Source organism: Mastomys coucha, unplaced genomic scaffold, assembly GCF_008632895.1.
Source record: "Mastomys coucha isolate ucsf_1 unplaced genomic scaffold, UCSF_Mcou_1 pScaffold18, whole genome shotgun sequence".
Classification (NCBI taxonomy): Eukaryota; Metazoa; Chordata; class Mammalia; order Rodentia; family Muridae; genus Mastomys; species Mastomys coucha.
In genome coordinates this window covers 75,461,184-75,479,016 of record NW_022196900.1, presented here as the reverse complement: position 1 = coordinate 75,479,016, position 17,833 = coordinate 75,461,184, and the positions used below count along the sequence as shown (strand labels likewise).

The following is a 17,833-nucleotide window of genomic DNA, read 5'->3' as shown; positions in this document are numbered from 1 at the left end:
CCACCCCCGCTGTGCCTCTGCCAGTGTTTTCTTCGCAGGCCAGCACCAGTGGCCTTACTTACTTACTGTTCCACCAGACGTTGCATGCAGGAGTCAGAAGGCCTTCCCCCTCCCTGCCCATGCTGCACCCCGCTGCTCTCTCCCTACAGATTCAGATGCTCAGGAGCCAGACCGGGCATCTGGGCGTCTCTGCCTTCTGCTCTTCATCATTACCGCCTTCTGTGTTCTGTCGCTCACTCCACCTGATGATAATTGTCACTCTTCTCTTCCTGCTCCTCGCAGTCCTCTTTCTTGTGTCTTACCCCTCTCTCCCCTTTACCACCGCCACCACGACCACCATGTCACCACTGTTGTCATTTAAGCTCCTCGCTTCTCAGCTTTCCTTGAATCCATGAACTCAGTTCTCGCAACAGCCCTGTTAGACAGTACTGCTATCATCCTCACTGTTGGAAATCAAGGCCCAGAGATGACGAAGTGCTTGTTGAGGTAACATAGCTAGTTAAGTAGTTATGTAGTAGAGGTGGGTATAAAACCCACACGTACTGCCCTAGGAATCCCAGTGAGGAGTCTGACCATATACCTTCCTGCTTAGAGTCCCCTGTATCACTCCCTTCCTAGGCCTAGGAACACCCTGTTTCCTGAGTTCTTTCACATAACGGGCCCCAGAGCATGTCTGCCCACAGCTCTGGCTGCAGCAGGTGTGAGCGGTAGAGCTGCATCATGAAGTGCGCATTGCTAAGTCATTCTGACTGTTCACTATAACCTCTCTTGCTTACTCATTGGTCCATTCATTCTAATTCAGACCAAACAGCAAAGTCACGCCCTGCCCTGCTAGCATCAACATCCCTCTTACTTGGCTTCCCTGCTGTACCTTTTCTCCACATCCATCCGTTCCAGTGCCAGAGACTGAATGTCACTATGGAAAGAGAAACTGCAGCAGAGGTTGTAACTCATGATGTCACTTTGCCAGCATCCAGACTGTCAGTCTCCTGAGTGTTCCATCTTCAGTTCTGCTGGACCTGTATGTGTCCAGCAGACACAGGAGAAACCTCACATCCAGCCAAAGGCCACCATCAGTGGGCTTCCCAGCCTCCCACCCATGTATGCACGCAGTTCCTTGTCTGTTGCTGTGGTGAAACACCATGATAGAGGCACTTAGAGAAGGAAGAGCTAATGGGACTTCTGGTTCCAGAGGGCTAGGAGTTCGTTGTGGCAGGGATCGTGACAGCAGACATGGCAGCAGGGACAGTTGAGAGCTCATATCTCCAGCCATAAGCAGGAAGCAGAGTAAACTAGAGTTGTTTTGAGGCCACACCCCCAAAGCCTACGCACACAGCTCCACCTACTGGGGACCAAGTGTTCCAGCCTCTGGGCCTGTGGGGGACACTCTCATTCAAACCACAACAAAAGCCACATCTGCTTCTATTCTCCTCTTCCACCACCCCGGCCTTGACTGGCATCCATTTTTCTTCCTGAGCCAGGAAGCTCTCTCCTCTCACCTCCTGAGGGGGTCTCCTTTCCTCAGCCTTCTTCTCACTTCTCTTCTGAGCCTCTTTTCACATCGGTCTATTCACCCGGGTCTTTTTTCCCCTTAAAAACAAGCCTATAAACCGGGCGGTGGTGGCGTACACCTTTAATCCCAGCACTTGGAGGCAGAGGCAGGCAGATTTCTGAGTTCAAGGCCAGCCTGGTCTACAGCGTGAATTCCAGGACAGCCAGGGTTACACAGAGCAACCCTGTCTCGAAAGACCAAACCAAACAAAAACAAAAACAAAAAGCCTATAAGCTGGCAGTGTGGCACAGTAGATAATGGTGACTGCCACCAAACCTGTAGACCTGAAGTTGCTCCCTGAAGCCACATGGTGGGAGGAATGGGAACTGTGACTGTCCTTTGACTCCCCCAACACTAGCTGTGGCAAGATTTTAATCCATGATGTTGCCTTTACCAACGTCCCATGGGTGGGTCCCATTTCTGAGTTCTACACACACGCGCACACACACACTGAATGAAAACATAAATATAGTTTTAAAAAAAAAGAAGAAGCCCTCCTTCTTTTGTGCCTCACTCATCCTCTTACCTTCTGCCTCAGGTACCTGGAAGAGTTGACCCTTTTTGCTTCACAGCTCCTCTTGTTAAAGGACCAGCTCACCAGCTAGTACCCTCAGGGCCTTTATTGCGACCTGACAGTCTGTCTAACTGTCTGACTGTCTAAGGACAGTGCCTGGTTTTCACAAGGGGTGACCAAACCTTGGGAAGCCTTCACTCTTTCCAGTCTCTCTTCACCCTGTGTTTTCAGTCATTCATTATCCCGATCCATAACCAGCCTGGCTCTCTGCTTCGGGAAAGGTCTCCTCCAGTCTGCTCAGCACATGTGCCTTCAAACCATGCTGAAGCATCCCTGTGACTAGCTTGTTCTTTTACTTAATGGCTGCCACTGTTTAAGTGTGAGGTCTCATATCACCTGGAATATTGTTGTTTGGAGGAGAGTCCTATTTTAGAACTTCTGAGTGAGGAACTTGAAGGTGGTCTGTGGTCTGTTTTACCAAGTCTCCAGATGTAAACTTGAGTGTCAGAACCACTAGCCTACAGGATCAGTTCAAACGCCGACATCTCCAGATCCTCCCCGGTTGTTACTACTGTCTCATAGCCAAATTTACGTTCTCTCTGGCAACACCAAAATGCGCATTCTGTTTCACACTGCTGTGTCCAGTCCAGCCTGCACTACCGGGACTGTTAGAATCCCCCTCATAAGCCTCCAGAGGCAGGGACCATCTTGTCTGTTGCAAGCCTAGGACCCTTCAGCAATGGTGGAACAGAGCTGACATTCTTAAATGAATAAACATGGAAACAGGCTGGTAGCTTCTGAGGATTTTGACCTGAGCACGGGGCTCTCAGCCTGGCTCTCTGCACAGCTAGCTGCCTCTTGCTCTCGCTGTCCCGGACGATCATTCTTGTGAATTCCGGACCCCTGTATCTTGATCTCTTACTTCTCCTGAGGATCCTCCTTACCAGTTCCAGGAAGATTCCTTGATAAAGGAAATGAAAACTGCACAGTCCCTGGCTCCCTGCCACCCACAGCCACCCCAAGCTGGCTCTGCTCCTTGTTCTTGGCTCTTCCCAAATACAGCTTTCAGAAAGGTTTCTCCACCCTCTCTCTCTTCATAGCAGCCATCAACATAAATCCCAAGTGGACTAAAAAGCAAAATATAAAAGTACAGCGCACACACACACACACAATACATATACATATATGCATAGACATAGACATACACATATACATTACTGTGTTGCCCAGGCTGGCTCAGAACTATGTAGCCTGGCTGGGCTTGAACTTTGAGCAATCTTCCCAGCTCAGTCTCCCAGATTCTGGGGCTACAGGTGTAAGACACCACATCTAGATGGAAATTTTGAAGAAAATAGAATAGATACCAAACTCTTAAAAAAAAATTTAAATTATATTCCATTTATTAATTTATGGGAGGGTGCACCACAACTCTCATGTGACAGTCAGGGGACAATTTCCAATAATGAGTTCTGAGTTCTCTCTTTTCATGGTGTGAGTTCAGTAGATCAGACTGAGCTGTGGATTCTAGAGATCAAAGTCAACTTGTTGGGCTTGGCTGCAGCACCCTTACCTGCTGAGCCATCTTCCTGTCCCACCCAAACCCTTTTGTTTGGAGATGGGCACTAACTGTATTGTCCTGACTCAGAGACAGTCACCTGCCACAGCCTCCCAGGTACTGGGATTAAGGGTATGTGCCCCAGCCCCACGCCCCAGGCCAAAGCAGGCCCCTTCTCCTCTTCCTTAGTGCGCTTCTCCTCCTCCTCCTCCTCCTACTTCTTCTCTTTCTTGCTCCCCTCCACCTTTTTTGTTTTGTTGATAGTTTGTTTGCTTTGAAATTGAGTCAGATCCCCTAACTTGAGCTGTTAGGAGGCAGGCAATCTCCCTGTGCTTGATTTTTTTTTTTTTTTTCTTTTTTTGGTTTTTCGAGACAGGGTTTCTCTGCTGGGATTAAAGGCATGTGCCCGGCTACCCTGTGCTTGAATTACAGGTGTGAGCCACCATGCTTGGCACAAAGGGACAAACGTTTAAATCACTTCTATGCTAGAAGAAACTTGGCAATATCCATTGGAATCAAACAAAAATATTATACCAAACATTTTGAAAGTATATTTAGGAAATATGATAGTCAAAGACTTATTATTCTGAGGGCTTTCGGGGAGCCCACCAGAGCTCAGCAGCGGAAACCACAGCGGAGATGCACGTGGCCCACCAGAGCTCAGCAGCCAAGAGGACAGAGTACACGGATCACAGAGGAAACTACAGCAGAGATGCACATGGCCCACCTAGCAGCTGCAGACATGCATGTGCAGGGGATCAGGGTGCCATTTGTCACCCATCACATTTTGAGAAATCCATGTCGAAATTATAACATAGTACACTGGCAAGAGTGGAAGGCAGGTGCTCTCAGGTAATGCCAGTGAGGGATGGGTTTGGGAAGGAAAGTGCTGCACGGTGCCAAGAGCTGTCTCCCAGAGGAAGGGAAAGCCTGCAGACAAGATTTTTATCATAGTGGTATTTACAGTAGCCAAACTCAAATGTGACCCAAGGGATGTTATGCAAATTACGGTTGTCACTGCTGAATGGAGCACCTAGCAGCAAGTGTAGCCAGCTTACCATGGGCACGGGCATGTGGGCCCGCCATCACGGCTGTTCTCCTATTCTTTCAATGTGAGGAAGGCTGGTGGACATAGAGCCAGATTCAGTGTCGGGTACTAAAATTGATGTCTTAGGGTTCTATTGCTGTGAAGAGACACCATGACCACAGCAACTCTTATACAAGAAAACATTTCATTGGGGCTGACTTACAGGTTCAGAAGTTTAAGCCCATTATTGTCATGGTGGGAAGGATGGCAGCGTGCAGGCAGACATGGTGTGCTGGAGACGGAGCTGAGAGTTCTACATCTAGACCCACAAGCAAAAGGAAGAGACTGTGAGCCACTAGACCTGGCCTGAGCTTCTGAGAACTTAAAGCCCACCCCCTAGTAACACACTTCCTCCAACAAGGCCATACTGTCTAATAATTCCGCTCTCTGTGAGCCTACTGGGGCCATTTTCTTTCAGACCACCACAACTGTCCCCTTCCTCTGCCTCAACCAGCTGTTACCCAGCTGTAGAAACCACACGAGACAGTCATGCCAACTCTTGGCATTCTGTGCTCATCTACAAGACCAGTTGCCTTCTGAGACATGAGACTGAGCCCAGTACACATCATCTGCCCACTGGGAGAATGCCCAGCCTCAGGACCAAGAATAGCCACCTGGGCCTGGCAAAGGGAACAGAGGATGCCCCGGTCAGAAGGATCCAACTGCCTCATCCCTCTGCCCCTGGGATACTTAGTACAAGTTCCAGGTCCTAAATGGCTGCTCTGCAGTCTCTAGCCTCATGCACAGGCTAGACTGATGAGCAAGGTTCCCAGCACAGAGAATGGCACTGGCAGGCTGTGAGTTATTTAATGAGTTAAAAATTCAGTGGGGCAGCAGTGGCGCACACCTTTAGTGCCAGCCTTTGGGAGACAGAAACAGGCAAATCTCTGCATTCAAGGCCAGCCTTATTTACAGAGTGAGTTCCTTCCAGGACAGCCAGGACTACACAGAGAAACCTTATCTCAAAAAACAAACAACCACCACAAAAATTACCTTCCAACTGGTATGACATCAGAAGGGCGCTGCCCTTAGAGTAGGTAAAGAAGTGTATGCTCATCACACTCTGGCCACATCCAGTGAGATGACATGAAGAAAAACACAGAAGCTGGGCGGTGGTGGCACATGCCTTTAATCCCAGCACTTGGGAGGCAGAGAAAGGCAGATTTCTGAGTTCAAGGCCAGTCTGGTCTACAGATCCAGGACAGCCAGGGCTATACAGAGAAACCCTGTCTCAAAAAAAAAAAAAAGAAAGAAAGAAAGAAAGAAAGAAAGAAAGAAAGAAAAACACAGAAGACCAAGAGCAAAGTGCCTACCTCAGGCCTTTTACTCACCCTTTTGAGTCTATTACTATGTCCCGGAGGCCTCCATGTCTCCTCCCCTAACAGGGCCAAGCCCACTTCCATCCTGGAGAGTAGAATGCTGCTCTCAACCCACCCTCCATCCCCAGAAAGGTTGCTTGCAGGGGCTTTGAGCAGAGTATGGATATACAGAGTGAGGAGGCCACAGACGGGAGCAGGCCTTACCATTTGGGAAGGGCCTGGGCAGGGGGGGTGCTTTGGCCAACATTCCCTTCAGTATCATGGTTGGTATAGGTCAACAGCTTGATAGAGTGACTTACAACTTCTAATGCCTAGAATACAGGTTTCATTTTCTCATTTATTGTTGCAATGCTGGGGATCAAACCCAGAGCCTTGATCATACTAGGCAAGTGCTTTACCACTGAGCTATCCCCATCTGGCAAAGCAGGAAGTGTTCTTAACCACTCTCTCTAGTTTCTGGACCTATTATTTTCAAGAATTAGAATAGCAGAAGCTAACAGGAGCTGACTTTGAGCCAAATATTTTATATGCATGGCTTCTAACTGTCATAACAAGAAACCACCGTAAGGCTGGAACTGGTATTCTTATCCTGTATTTGAAGATAATGAGACTTAGAAAGGGAAGTGAACTGCCTCAGGGCATAGAGTGAGCAGCTGGGAGTCTGGGTTGAATCTTAGACCCACACTCTTAGCCATTGGCACCAGTTGTCCTGGAGGGCAGTGGGAGCCACTGAGGATTTTAAACCTGAGGTGAAGACCAGACCTATGCAGGGAAGCACAATGGACTAAGACAAGATGGTGGATGATACAAAGACCCCCAGGAGAGCCGGGGACTACCCTGAAGCAATAACAGTGAGCAGCATGAGGAGTAACTATATCTGCTGTATCTGAGGCTGGAGAAAGCCAGGCCTACCTCAGACTCCTCGAGAAATCCTTTACAGGGATCAAGCAATATCATGGTAGCAGGACCCTGGTGGGGAAACACTTCCTTATTTTCTTCCCAGATCTTTTTCCACTTGGTTCTGGCAGGTTGCATCAGCAGGAGCCTGGCAGCTCCACACACAGGAGCCAGCCCAGACATGACTGGGGCAGGGACATTCCTGGAGGAGGGAGTGACAGGGAATGCAGCCCACAGCTGTCCTCTCCAGGAGAGGTGCGGTGGCACTGGCTGGCCTCTGCATTGTGTCCCGTGGGTGGGAGAAATGGTTTGTAAGCAGCCTTCATGCCAGCGTCGGCCTTGATGGTGCACCCAGAAGCAGGCAGGACTCCAGCACCCACTGTCTGCCTGCGGGAGTCAGCGGGTGAAGCTGGCTCCACACTCCCATGTCTGAATGGGTGCAGGTGTGGACCTGTGCAGGTGTGCTGGCCTTTCTGTGGTGGCTGACACCTCCAGCCACACCCTCTGTTTCAATCTCTTGGCTTCTGCAACACTCGGTCATAATAGGAAAGATTTATTGAGTTCTCGCTCTGTACTAGACACTGCCAAATGCTATCAAGCACAGCATCGCCTTTAATCCCTTCAGCTTTCTGGGAAGTTGGTCTTGTCATCCCTGTTTTATGCAAGAGGAACCTGAGGCTTAAACAGATGACGTGATGTGCCCCAGGTCACAGAGATGTGGAGCTGGGGTGTGAGCCCCAGTTTTCTACACTACAAAGCCTGTCCCATGTAGACTTCTGAGAAAAGGGGCCATGGGGTGCTTGCTTGCTTAATGTTAGGAGACAGGCTGAGATTTGGTTTTGTTTATTTCTTTATCTATTTAAGTTTATGGGTATGGGTGTTTTGCCTGCATATATACATGTATACTCGATGTATACCTGGTGCCAGAAGAAGGCTTCAGATCCCTGGAACTGGAGCTATAGACAGTTGTGAACTGCCATATGAGTGCTGGGAATTGAACCTGGGTCCTCTGGAAAAGCAGCCAGTGTCCTTAGCCACTGGGCCATCTCTCCAGCCCCAATACTTGATCTCTTTACAGCTAGGGAAACAAAGGCTCACATTGCACCTTGTTCTTACTGTTCTGCATCTCCCTGAATTCCCAAGGAAGCCTTATATCAGGACAATTACCAATGGGAAGAAAGAGAAGAAACTGAAATATTGACTGTGACACTGCCTGGTCCTCCAGTGTGAGGCTTGGGACCTGCGCTTGGGACTCTTTCTCCAAAGACCCAACACTAACCTCAGCTACTTCTGCCTGCCCCAAGGCAGTCCAGACATCAGAGTTTGCTCCACATGCCGGGCAGGGATAGAATGTGCTCACCTGTTCTCAGGACATACGCCCTGCCTCAGCTTACCTACTGTTGCACAGAAGCAAGAAGTTAGGAAGAGCTGCTCACATGTGTGCTCACGTGTGTGCTCATGTGTGTGTTCATATGCATGAGACCACTCACACCATACCAGAAATGGGGCGCTCTGTGTCCTCAGCTCCTCATCAAGTTAGTCATCTCTCCTTCTAGAAGATTAAGGAGAGAAGCAAGGCTGTGGCCTGCCCTTCCTCTGCACTGTTTTCAGATTCTTAGAAGGATTTGCAATAAGCTAATTCTCCCTAGGTTCACTCAGTGGTTAGATCCTGGACCTTTAAAAATATGAGAAAGGCTGAGCATGGTGGTTTCGGTGACAGTGCCTCAGGTCCTGGGCAGATTCAAGCTTCTGGAGTGGAATCCAGCTCATGTACCCAGTATGCCAGCTGTATATGTGCCCCACCACATTCCCTCTGTAGAATGGGTCATCCGGGACCCAGAGTGACCTCCAACTCACCTCAGAGCTCTTGGAAGGCAGCAGGGAGATGCCTTTCATTTGTGCTGCAGACTCCCTAAGCAGGAACAGCATATTAATGGCCTGACAGAAAGACACACTTGTCTTGGGAGCAAGACACTAGGTTTCAGTCTAGGTACAACCTCATAGGTTGTGTGACTTTGAACATGTTTCGTTTGTGTCTATGAAGTAGATGAAAGAAGAGATAAGCGATGGAGGCTCATACCTCCCCTCCCCCTGTAGTGACCATACCCCTCACCCCTGCAGTCCCTGGGGGTGGGTTGTTGGGACCTGCTGAGCTCTGGAGAAAAGGCCGTTCTGAGACATGTGGCCAGCACATCTGCCACTCCTGGGCATCCATCACAGGCTGGCCCATCCAAGAAGGAGCTTCTCCATCACACTATCCCATAGCTTAGCCTCTTCTTGTCCATGCTGGTCCTATACCACCCTGCTGTCCCCACCTTTACTCCTTTCACACACAGCCACAGACCTAGGGAGGGACACAGAAGCCACACGAACTGGCACCTACTTGATTAATATAATTAGGCTGAGACCCAGAAGTTGGCCTCAAAGGCTTGACCTTTGATCTGACCTGTGAAAGGAGGAAACAGCTGCCAGGGAAAGAAATGTTGTCTTGGATGGGAGACAAGAGAAAATGGTTGAAGCAGAGACAGGGATGAGGAGCTTCTAACCAACTGGGTGCTGTTCTACTCCTGAGGCCAATGGAGGAGCTTCAGAGGAATGTTGTATCCCCTTCAGTAACCATGCCCTGCACAAGCTGTGCTGGGCCCTGGACTACAGAAATTAATCAGAGAGGAGCCCCGCCCTGGATAATTCTCACAGTAGCCCACTTGGTAAATATTGAGCGTCTCTGGTTTAACCATTAGAAATCTCTTCCTTGCCCAGAGTCCCCAGGGAGCAGAGCTGAAGCCCAGGACCAAAGCCCTTAACTCTGTGTTGTCATCTCTCCGAGATTAGGAAGCACTTCTTCCTTGGGGTACAGGAGATCAGGAAAGACGAGCAGGAGGCAGGTCTAGGTGGGTGCAGGGGAAGGGTATTGGAGATAAGCAGAAGTGTGGAGGAGTTAGCTAGCAGTGGCTTCAGAGGGCTTGGAGTAGGAGCTGAGTGGCCACCAGAGGTGATACAAGCTGGTTTGTATTTGTAATGGTCACTGTGCCCCTGATGACCCATTCTACAAAGGGTAATGTGGCCTGGGAGGCAGAGACTGGCCTTCTAGATACTCAATTCCATGTGTGTTAAATAAGCAACTGGAATTCAACAATCATTTTCATGTTCCATTCATTCTACAGGACTCTGGGGTGCTTAGCAGACATAGAGTGGACCAGTAATAAGATGTGAACCTAAGCGGGCAACAGTGGCTTTGCGGGGAAGGCATCATCTATGGGATAAAATGCAAGGAGCCAATGGCTGGAGCAGGATGGGTCAGGGAGTACAGGAGAACCTGAATGTACTCCCAGGCTTCTGACTTGGAAGATGGATGCAGAGTAAGAGGGGACAGGGAGGAGGAAAAGATGTGACAATGTAGATGTCAAATGATATCATGACAAAACTCCCAAAAAACTTAATTCTAATGTCTGGCTTTTCCTTTATGGGTCTGTGTATGCTATTACTTAGCTGCACTGCTTTGGCAAACTTTTGGAGACTTTCCTACATTTCACACCCATGTGGACCACTATAATAAAGCCTAGGGGTGTGGGGAATTGGTCTTAGGCTTGGTTAGCCTGAGAATGGTCCTAGATTGCCGCTTAACCTTCTCTTACATCTTTTGCCCATTTCTATGAGATCGCATTGTGGTTTTTTGTTTGTTTGTTTGTTTCATAGTTTTTGGTTTTCTATTTGTCTGTTGGAGCAGAAGTGTTGTTGAGACAGGGTCTTGCCATGTAGCCCAAGCAAGCCTCCCTTGAAGCCAAGGCCATCCTTCTGCCTCAGACTCCTAGGTACTGGGATTACAAGAATATATCACCATTTTTCATGGACTTTTAAAAACATGAACCTCTTATTGTTTGTGACAAACTTTTTCTACAATTTTGTTTCTCTCTTGAGTTTGCTTATATTATTTTAATTTTTTTGAGATTTATTTATTTTAAACTGTATGTGTATGTGCACTCAGTGTGTGTTCCGAAGGACATATATAAGAATGCTTATAAAGTTGGGCTGGGCATGTGGCTTAGCCGTAGAACATTTATTAACATGCTTGAGGCTCTGGATTTGATCCCCAGTGCTGGAGAAAAAAAAAAAGAGAGAAGTAAAACATCTTTTCAGGGCCAGTGAGGTGGGTCAGCAGGTAAAGGTGCTTGGAAATGGGGAAGCTCTCCTTTTTTTAATGTGTATTTATTTATTTAGTGTGTCTGTGTGTGAGAGAGAGAGAGTAAGACAGGCAGGCAAGCAGTCACCTGCGTATATGTGTGGATGCTTATGGGGGCGACAAAGGACAACTCAGTTCTCTCCTCCCACCATGTGGATTCTGAGGCTCAAACTCCAGTCGTCAGGCGAGGGAGCAAGCACTTTTACCCTCAGAGCCTCTTTTCTTGTACTCGGTGATTGTTCCCTCTTGGAGCATTCAATTCTTTTCCACTCTAAGTTTGGGTGATTCTTTCATGTCTCCTAGGCAAGTACCAAACTTTCTGTTTTAGAGGCCATGGTAATGGTGTGCTCCTACTGGGCTCACCACTTCCTCCAGCGTACTGAGGGGAGCTTATGAGAGAGTAGCTGAAGTGACTGAGTTGGGGTCTAGACCAGGAAAAACTGGAGGTCAGGGGTCTCTGTGGGGTTGGATAGGAGGAAGGGAGAGGCTAAAGAGAAGAGGCTTTGGCCACGGGTCAGACACTAGGATGTTTCAGAGGCAATGATTCCACATTTGGGACCAAGCTCCATGAGAGAGAATGAACTATTCTACACACAACAGGGGTGAAGCCCCAGCTCCGGTCAGAGGCAGAACTGAGGTCTGAATGTTGCTCTGATGTTCTGTGATAGCTCATGCAATGTCTTTATTTTCCAGGTCCACTTTAGTGCAGTTGACTGAGAGCCAGGAAAGACAGAAGAAGGCAGGCTCGGCGAGCTCAGCAGAGCAGATAGGCGAAAGAGGGCAGGCTTCTGGTGGGCCCTGGCCTCTAGTGGGGAGGTGGGACAGCTGGGACTGGAAGTCTTCCTTGTGGCCCAAGGACACCCAGCCCCAGCACTCAGGCCAGAGAAGCACTCCCAACAGTGTCCCACGCTCTGCCTCAGAACTCACTCTGTGCCCTTTCTTATAGACCATGGGTCTACCATGTGTTCATTCTTCCTCAACACATATATGTCGGTCACACATCCCACCACCCCTGACCTGCTGAAGCCTTCCTGTGCTGGTGTCTATCCCAGACCTCGGGTTGCTCTTCCACACATATCCCCTCTCCTCACTGCTCCATCTCTATTCATAGCACAGGTCCTTTCCTCTCCTCTGAGCACATTACCAGGTGCCCAGCTCATGTCTCCTTGTGCCCTTGCCATCTACAGAGTGCATCCGATGGCTTCTGGAAGTCCGTGGCCACTCGAGTGCCCAAGGAGCCCCCTGAGATCCGCATCCTCAACCCGTACTTCATCCAGGAGGCTGCCTTCACTCTCATCGGACTGCCCTTCAACAACGGCCTCATGGGCAGAGGGGTGAGACTCCTGGGAGGGGAGGAGGAGGACTAGGGGGAGGGGCCTTGGAAGGGAAGTGGGTGGCAGTGCTTGGGGAAAGGGACTCCATGGGGAGGACAGCCCATCTTGGCCGTGGGCTTGAGTAGCAGTGGAGGTCTCAGCCCCACCCTCCCCGACCCCTCCACAGAGCTCTCCGTGCTTCCTCTCTCCTTCCAGAACATCCCAACCCTTGGCAGTGTGGCAGTGACCATGGCACTACACGGCTGTGATGAAGTGGCAGTCGCGGGCTTTGGCTATGACATGAACACACCTAATGCACCCCTGCACTACTACGAAACTGTGCGAATGGCAGCCATCAAAGAGGTGAGGGCTGGGCAAGGGGGGCAGTCTTTGGGTGGAGCCGGGAGCAGGCATCTAGTACAAAGGATGAACTCTAGCATCTGCAGAAGTGAATGCTGAGGGGAACCGGCAGCTGCTCTTGCTGCCCAGAGTTCCTGGAAGGACCACTCTCAGCTAAGCAGCCACCGCGGTCTACCCAATATGCAGGCCTCTAGCCATCTGTGCATCCTCTTCCCCAGCCTCCCCAGGCCCAGATCCCCAGTGCCTTACCGTACCTCCCTGCTACACACCTGTTGATTATAGTCTCTTGTCCCCGGCTCAGATCTTCCACTTCCACAGACCGTCTTCCCTGGGGAGACCCCCTACCCCTTACACAACTCACAAGTGAACAATGCCTCTTGCTCCCAGGAAGACTCCCATACCCGCTGTTCACCCTTCCCTACACCAAGCACAGAACTCACCTAGCATGCCCCCAGGCAGTCTGTACAGTAACTTCTAGCCCTCTGGGCCGCTCTACCCCACAGCCAGGATGTGGCTGGGAGGAAGCTAGGTGAAGCCTTACATCTCAGCTTCTACTGCAGCCTCTCACCAAGCCTGGAGGCTGGGTGTGGTTGCAGAAACTCCTTTGCACTCTTTATCCCATTAAACCCTCCACTCGCTCACTTGCCGTCACTTCCTGCCTCAAGAATGCTAAAGCTAATGGACATGGATATGCCTTCGTTCTTTGTTTTATTTATTATTATTGTGGGGTGCATGGTACCATGGTTCATGTGTAGAAGTCGGAGGACAGCTTTTCAGACTGTTTTCTCCTCCCATGTTGGGTTCTGGGATCACATTCAGGTCTCAGGCTTACACAGCGAGCACTTGTATTCTCCATCCCACGTCCTCTTTCCTGATTGGTTGTTCAGAAACCTTTTGTGTTGGCCACTTCTTCCTGCTTAGGCTCCCGTAATTTCTAATGCTCCTTACCTCCATCACCCTCCTCTTCTCTCCTCTCCCCTTTCCTCTCCCCTCTTTCCTTCCCCTCCCCTCTCCTCCTTTCTCCTCTTCTCATTCCTCAGCTTTGGTCTGGCCCTTAGTAATCAGCATTAGGCTGGGCATTGTAGCACAGGCCTTTAATCTCTGTGGGTCTCTGTGAGTTCGAAGCTAGACAGAGCTAGAGCGAGATCGTGTCTCGGGAGGAGAGGAAAAGAAGCCACTATGGGACTGGATCCAGAGAGATGGCTCGGTAGTAAAGAGTACATACAACTTTATTCCCAGCACACATATATGACACATATAGACATGGTATATACACATGGACACATACACACACACACATGCACACACACTCATTAAAAATAAATAAATCTTTTTTTTTTTTTTGAAACAGGATTTTTCTGTTTAGCCCTGGTTGTCCTAGAACTCACTGTAGACCAGGCTGGCCTTGAACTCACAGAGATCCACCTGCCTTTGCCTCTCGAGTGCTAGGATTAAAAGCATGTGCCACCATGCCCAGCTAAAAAACACATTTCTTGAAATAAATGAAATGAAATAAAAAGAACTATCAGAGCAGTCCCAGCTGAAAACGTGGACTGCACTAATGGACAGACGTCTCATCACATCCTGCTTCAGGGCACAGCAGTGTCTGGCTCCTGGAGGCTACCAGCTTACCTGAGTGAAAGGAGGGATTAGGAAAGAATCCCAGAATGGGCCAGTCCCTGTTCCGAGAGCTACATCCAGAACAAACTTTTGTGCCTTTCCTTTTTTTTGTCTTCAAGATTTAGTTTTGTGTGTGTGTGTGTGTGTGTGTGTGTGTGTGTACCCTGTCTATGTGTGTTATTCTGAGAATAAAGCTGTATGCATGCACATGAGTACAGCTTTCTGCTGAGGCCATAAGAGGGTGTCAGATCTCCCGGAGCCGAAGTTTTAGCTGGGAGCCACTGACAGCATTGCGGGGAACTGAACACACATCCCCAAGAGCAGTACGTACTTGTAACCCCTGAGCCATCTCTGCATCCCCGTACCTACTTTTTCATTAGGAGGGCAAACTGTCCAGCATGTTCATAAGCGTAGGCTGGTGGGGAGTACAGAGCTCCCACGTCCCAGTTATCCATACATGGCTAATTCTTCCCCGTGCTTCCTCTCATGCTCCCCTCCCCAATGACTACAGGGAAAACGGCTTTTAGATACAGCATTATGGCCAGAAATTCTGTAACTCTAAAAGATAAGAACTACTTTGATATCACATGTAAAAAAAAGTTAATAATTTCTTAGTATAGTGGAATATCCAGTACTCTATTGACCTGTTAGCCCTCAGTGACTCCTAGTGGGTGCTCCTGAAACTGACTCATCCCTTGGTTACTTCTGCTGGAAGAAAGAGAAGATGCAGTATAAACACAGTTTTATGAGTGCCCGTGTTTGCTTGAATCCCTGTCCTGCCATTCTTCTGAGCCTGGTGCTGCTGTTCTGCTTTGCTTTGCTTTTCCCTGTAAAATCTAATTTCTGAGCGGGGCAGTGGTGGCACACGCCTTTAATCCCAGCACTTGGGAGGCAGAGGCAGGCGGATTTCTGAGTTCGAGGCCAACCTGGTCTACAGAGTGAGTTCCAGAACAGCCAGGGCTATACAGAGAAATCCTATCTTGAAAAAAAGATGGAAAAAAAATATAATTTCTGCATGGGGAGATGGCTCAGAGGATAAGAGCCCCTGCTGCATAAGCGCAAGGACCTAAATTCAAATCCCAAGAAGTCAAATTGTCAGAGGTCAGCCGTGGACCTTCACATGACTCCTAAGGATAAAACTCAGGTTGTCAGGCTTGAGCAGCGAGTGCCTTTACCTGCTGAGCCACCTCACTAGCCCCACCTGGCCTCTTCAGTTCCTCCAGTGGACTCTGAAGCTCCACACAGTTAAATCAGATAGTCTGCGAGTGTAACTGTATTCCCAAATGGGAAAGAGATTCCCAGGGCTGGCTCTACCAGCCGCTAATCTGGAATCACTGAGTGCTGTCTTCATAGCTGACATACTTGCTTTTAGGTTTCTAGAGTTCTTCCTGGTGGCCACTCCTCACTGTGTCTGAAGCCTGATGCACTGTTCCATCATTTCTCTGGGGTAAAAGTTTAAAGAGCTCTGGGCTCACTCTTTCATGCATCTTGGTTCTTTCCCAAGGGAAAGGAGTCATGTAAATTTTAACCAGTTATGGGAAAAAAAAGTTCAACTTCCCCCCCAACACCTCTAGTTCAACTTTTTAAAAAATTCAGTATTGTTTAATAATTTGCTTATTTTCATATGCATTGGTGTTTTGCCTGTGTGCATGTCTGTGTGAGGCTGTCAGATCTACTAGATCTGTAGTTACAGACAGTTGTGAGCTGCCATGTGGGTGCTGAGAATTGAACCCAGGTTCTCTGGAAGAACTGCCAGTGCTTTTAACCACTGAGCCATCTCTTTAACCCTGACATAGTTCACTTTCTAGCAGTTTCCTGTTGCTCCCCTACCAAGGCTGCTACACCTCATCTCCTCAGTCTTCATGTTATTGTTTAGAAGCTGCAAAGGGTGATAAACTCCAAGAATTCTGTCTTCCTCTTTACTTGAGGATCATCCTCATCTTTTTTGCCAGAAATGAGGGAGTAATGAACGTCGGAGGGCAAGTTTTCTTTTCCCATCGCTTATAAACAAATTCTTTTTATTCTCTAGTAATTTTCCTGTCATAGGTCTAACATGGTCTCCTTAGTCAAGAGGTTCAACAAGGATTAAAGGCTTTCTGATGGAGTTTCACCTACCTTCTAAAAGACAAACCTTTGTTTCCCTTCAGTTTCTAGGACAGATAACAAGCCATCCACTTGTTCAAAGCTTCAACCATAAAATCCCATTAAATGTGGAGGGTAGTAAAATCAGGGCAAGTAGTCAAGCAGAGATTGTCTTCATTTCAATATTTTTCAATTTCTTAGTCAAGGAAGGAATTCATAGGAGAATTTAAAGTAAATTTGTTTGGATTTTCTGTTTTGCACTACTAAGTATTGATGAAAATAAAATCTCTAATTCCAGCACTAACTACTCTTCCAGAGGACTTGGGTTCAATTTCTAGCACCCACATGGCAGCTTACAACTCTCTGTGACCCTCACACAGACATGCATGCAGGCAAAACACCAATGCATATATAATAAGAATAAATAAATCACTTAAAATAAAATCTTTAATTTAAAAAAAAAGAGAGAAGAAGTCAGGCATGTTTGCACAAGCACCAGACAGTAGAGTCACTGCTGTTTGCTGAACACCAGCCAAGCTCCAAGATCAATGAGAGACCCCGTCTTCAGAGAATATGATACAGAGTGATAGACCAGGATAGCATCCCCCTGTCCCCTCTACAAGCATATGCACACAGTCATACAGTCACACAGTCACACAGACACACAGACACATGCACGCGCACACACACACACAGCAGAGAGAGAGAGAAAAAGTAAGTTCAATCTAATTTAATTGAACAAATCTCATGGAGTGCCTACTGTGTGCCTAACCTTCTCTGCCCTTAGAAACTTCTGGAAAGATTATTTCTACCTTCAAAGAATGGATGTGAGTCACCCAGGGGTCTGAAACAAGGAGAGCAACTCCAGAGGCAGCAGCAAGGTGGAATGACAAAAGCCTGGTCTAGGTTTTTCTTGGGGTCAGAGGATAAGAACAGGGGGGGATGCTGAGGGAGACTGGACCACCTCAGGCACTGTGCTGTGGATTGTGAGGAAAGTGACCATTACCACTAGGGGATGTGCAGGTTTCAGGGCAGCCAAGTCTGTGGTTCACTCAAGAGGCCTCAAGGATGCTCAGAACAGAGGACTATCGGGTCTCTGATTGGTGACTGCCTGAGTTTTAGATTCCAGAGATTTGGAAGGCTGGAGAGTGTCATAGGAATCAAAAGGAGCAGGGCATCCAGCATCTCCTGGCTTAGTAATGACAGTCTAGGACCAGCGGGTCAGTGTATCGGTCAGGGTTGATGGCTTTGGGTATGGAGGGGACCTAACTCAAGTCACTGCTGATTTCACCATTCTGTGACAAGGAGTTACCTTCGGGCTCCCCTCAGCCTTGGCTTTGGGGCAGGAGAAGGA

General features: G+C 48.5%; 1 protein-coding gene across 4 annotated transcripts in view; it reads left to right on the top strand.

The window, feature by feature from the left end:
* Window positions 1–17,833, top strand: part of St3gal3 (ST3 beta-galactoside alpha-2,3-sialyltransferase 3) — a 209,613-nt gene that overhangs the window by 189,199 nt on the left and 2,581 nt on the right. For all 4 annotated transcript variants that reach the window (XM_031378411.1, XM_031378409.1, XM_031378408.1 and 1 more), the window contains 2 exons: window positions 12,292–12,438; window positions 12,634–12,780. In XM_031378411.1, the coding sequence (XP_031234271.1) occupies window positions 12,292–12,438; window positions 12,634–12,780 (294 nt within the window). The remainder of the gene's footprint in view (window positions 1–12,291; window positions 12,439–12,633; window positions 12,781–17,833) is intronic.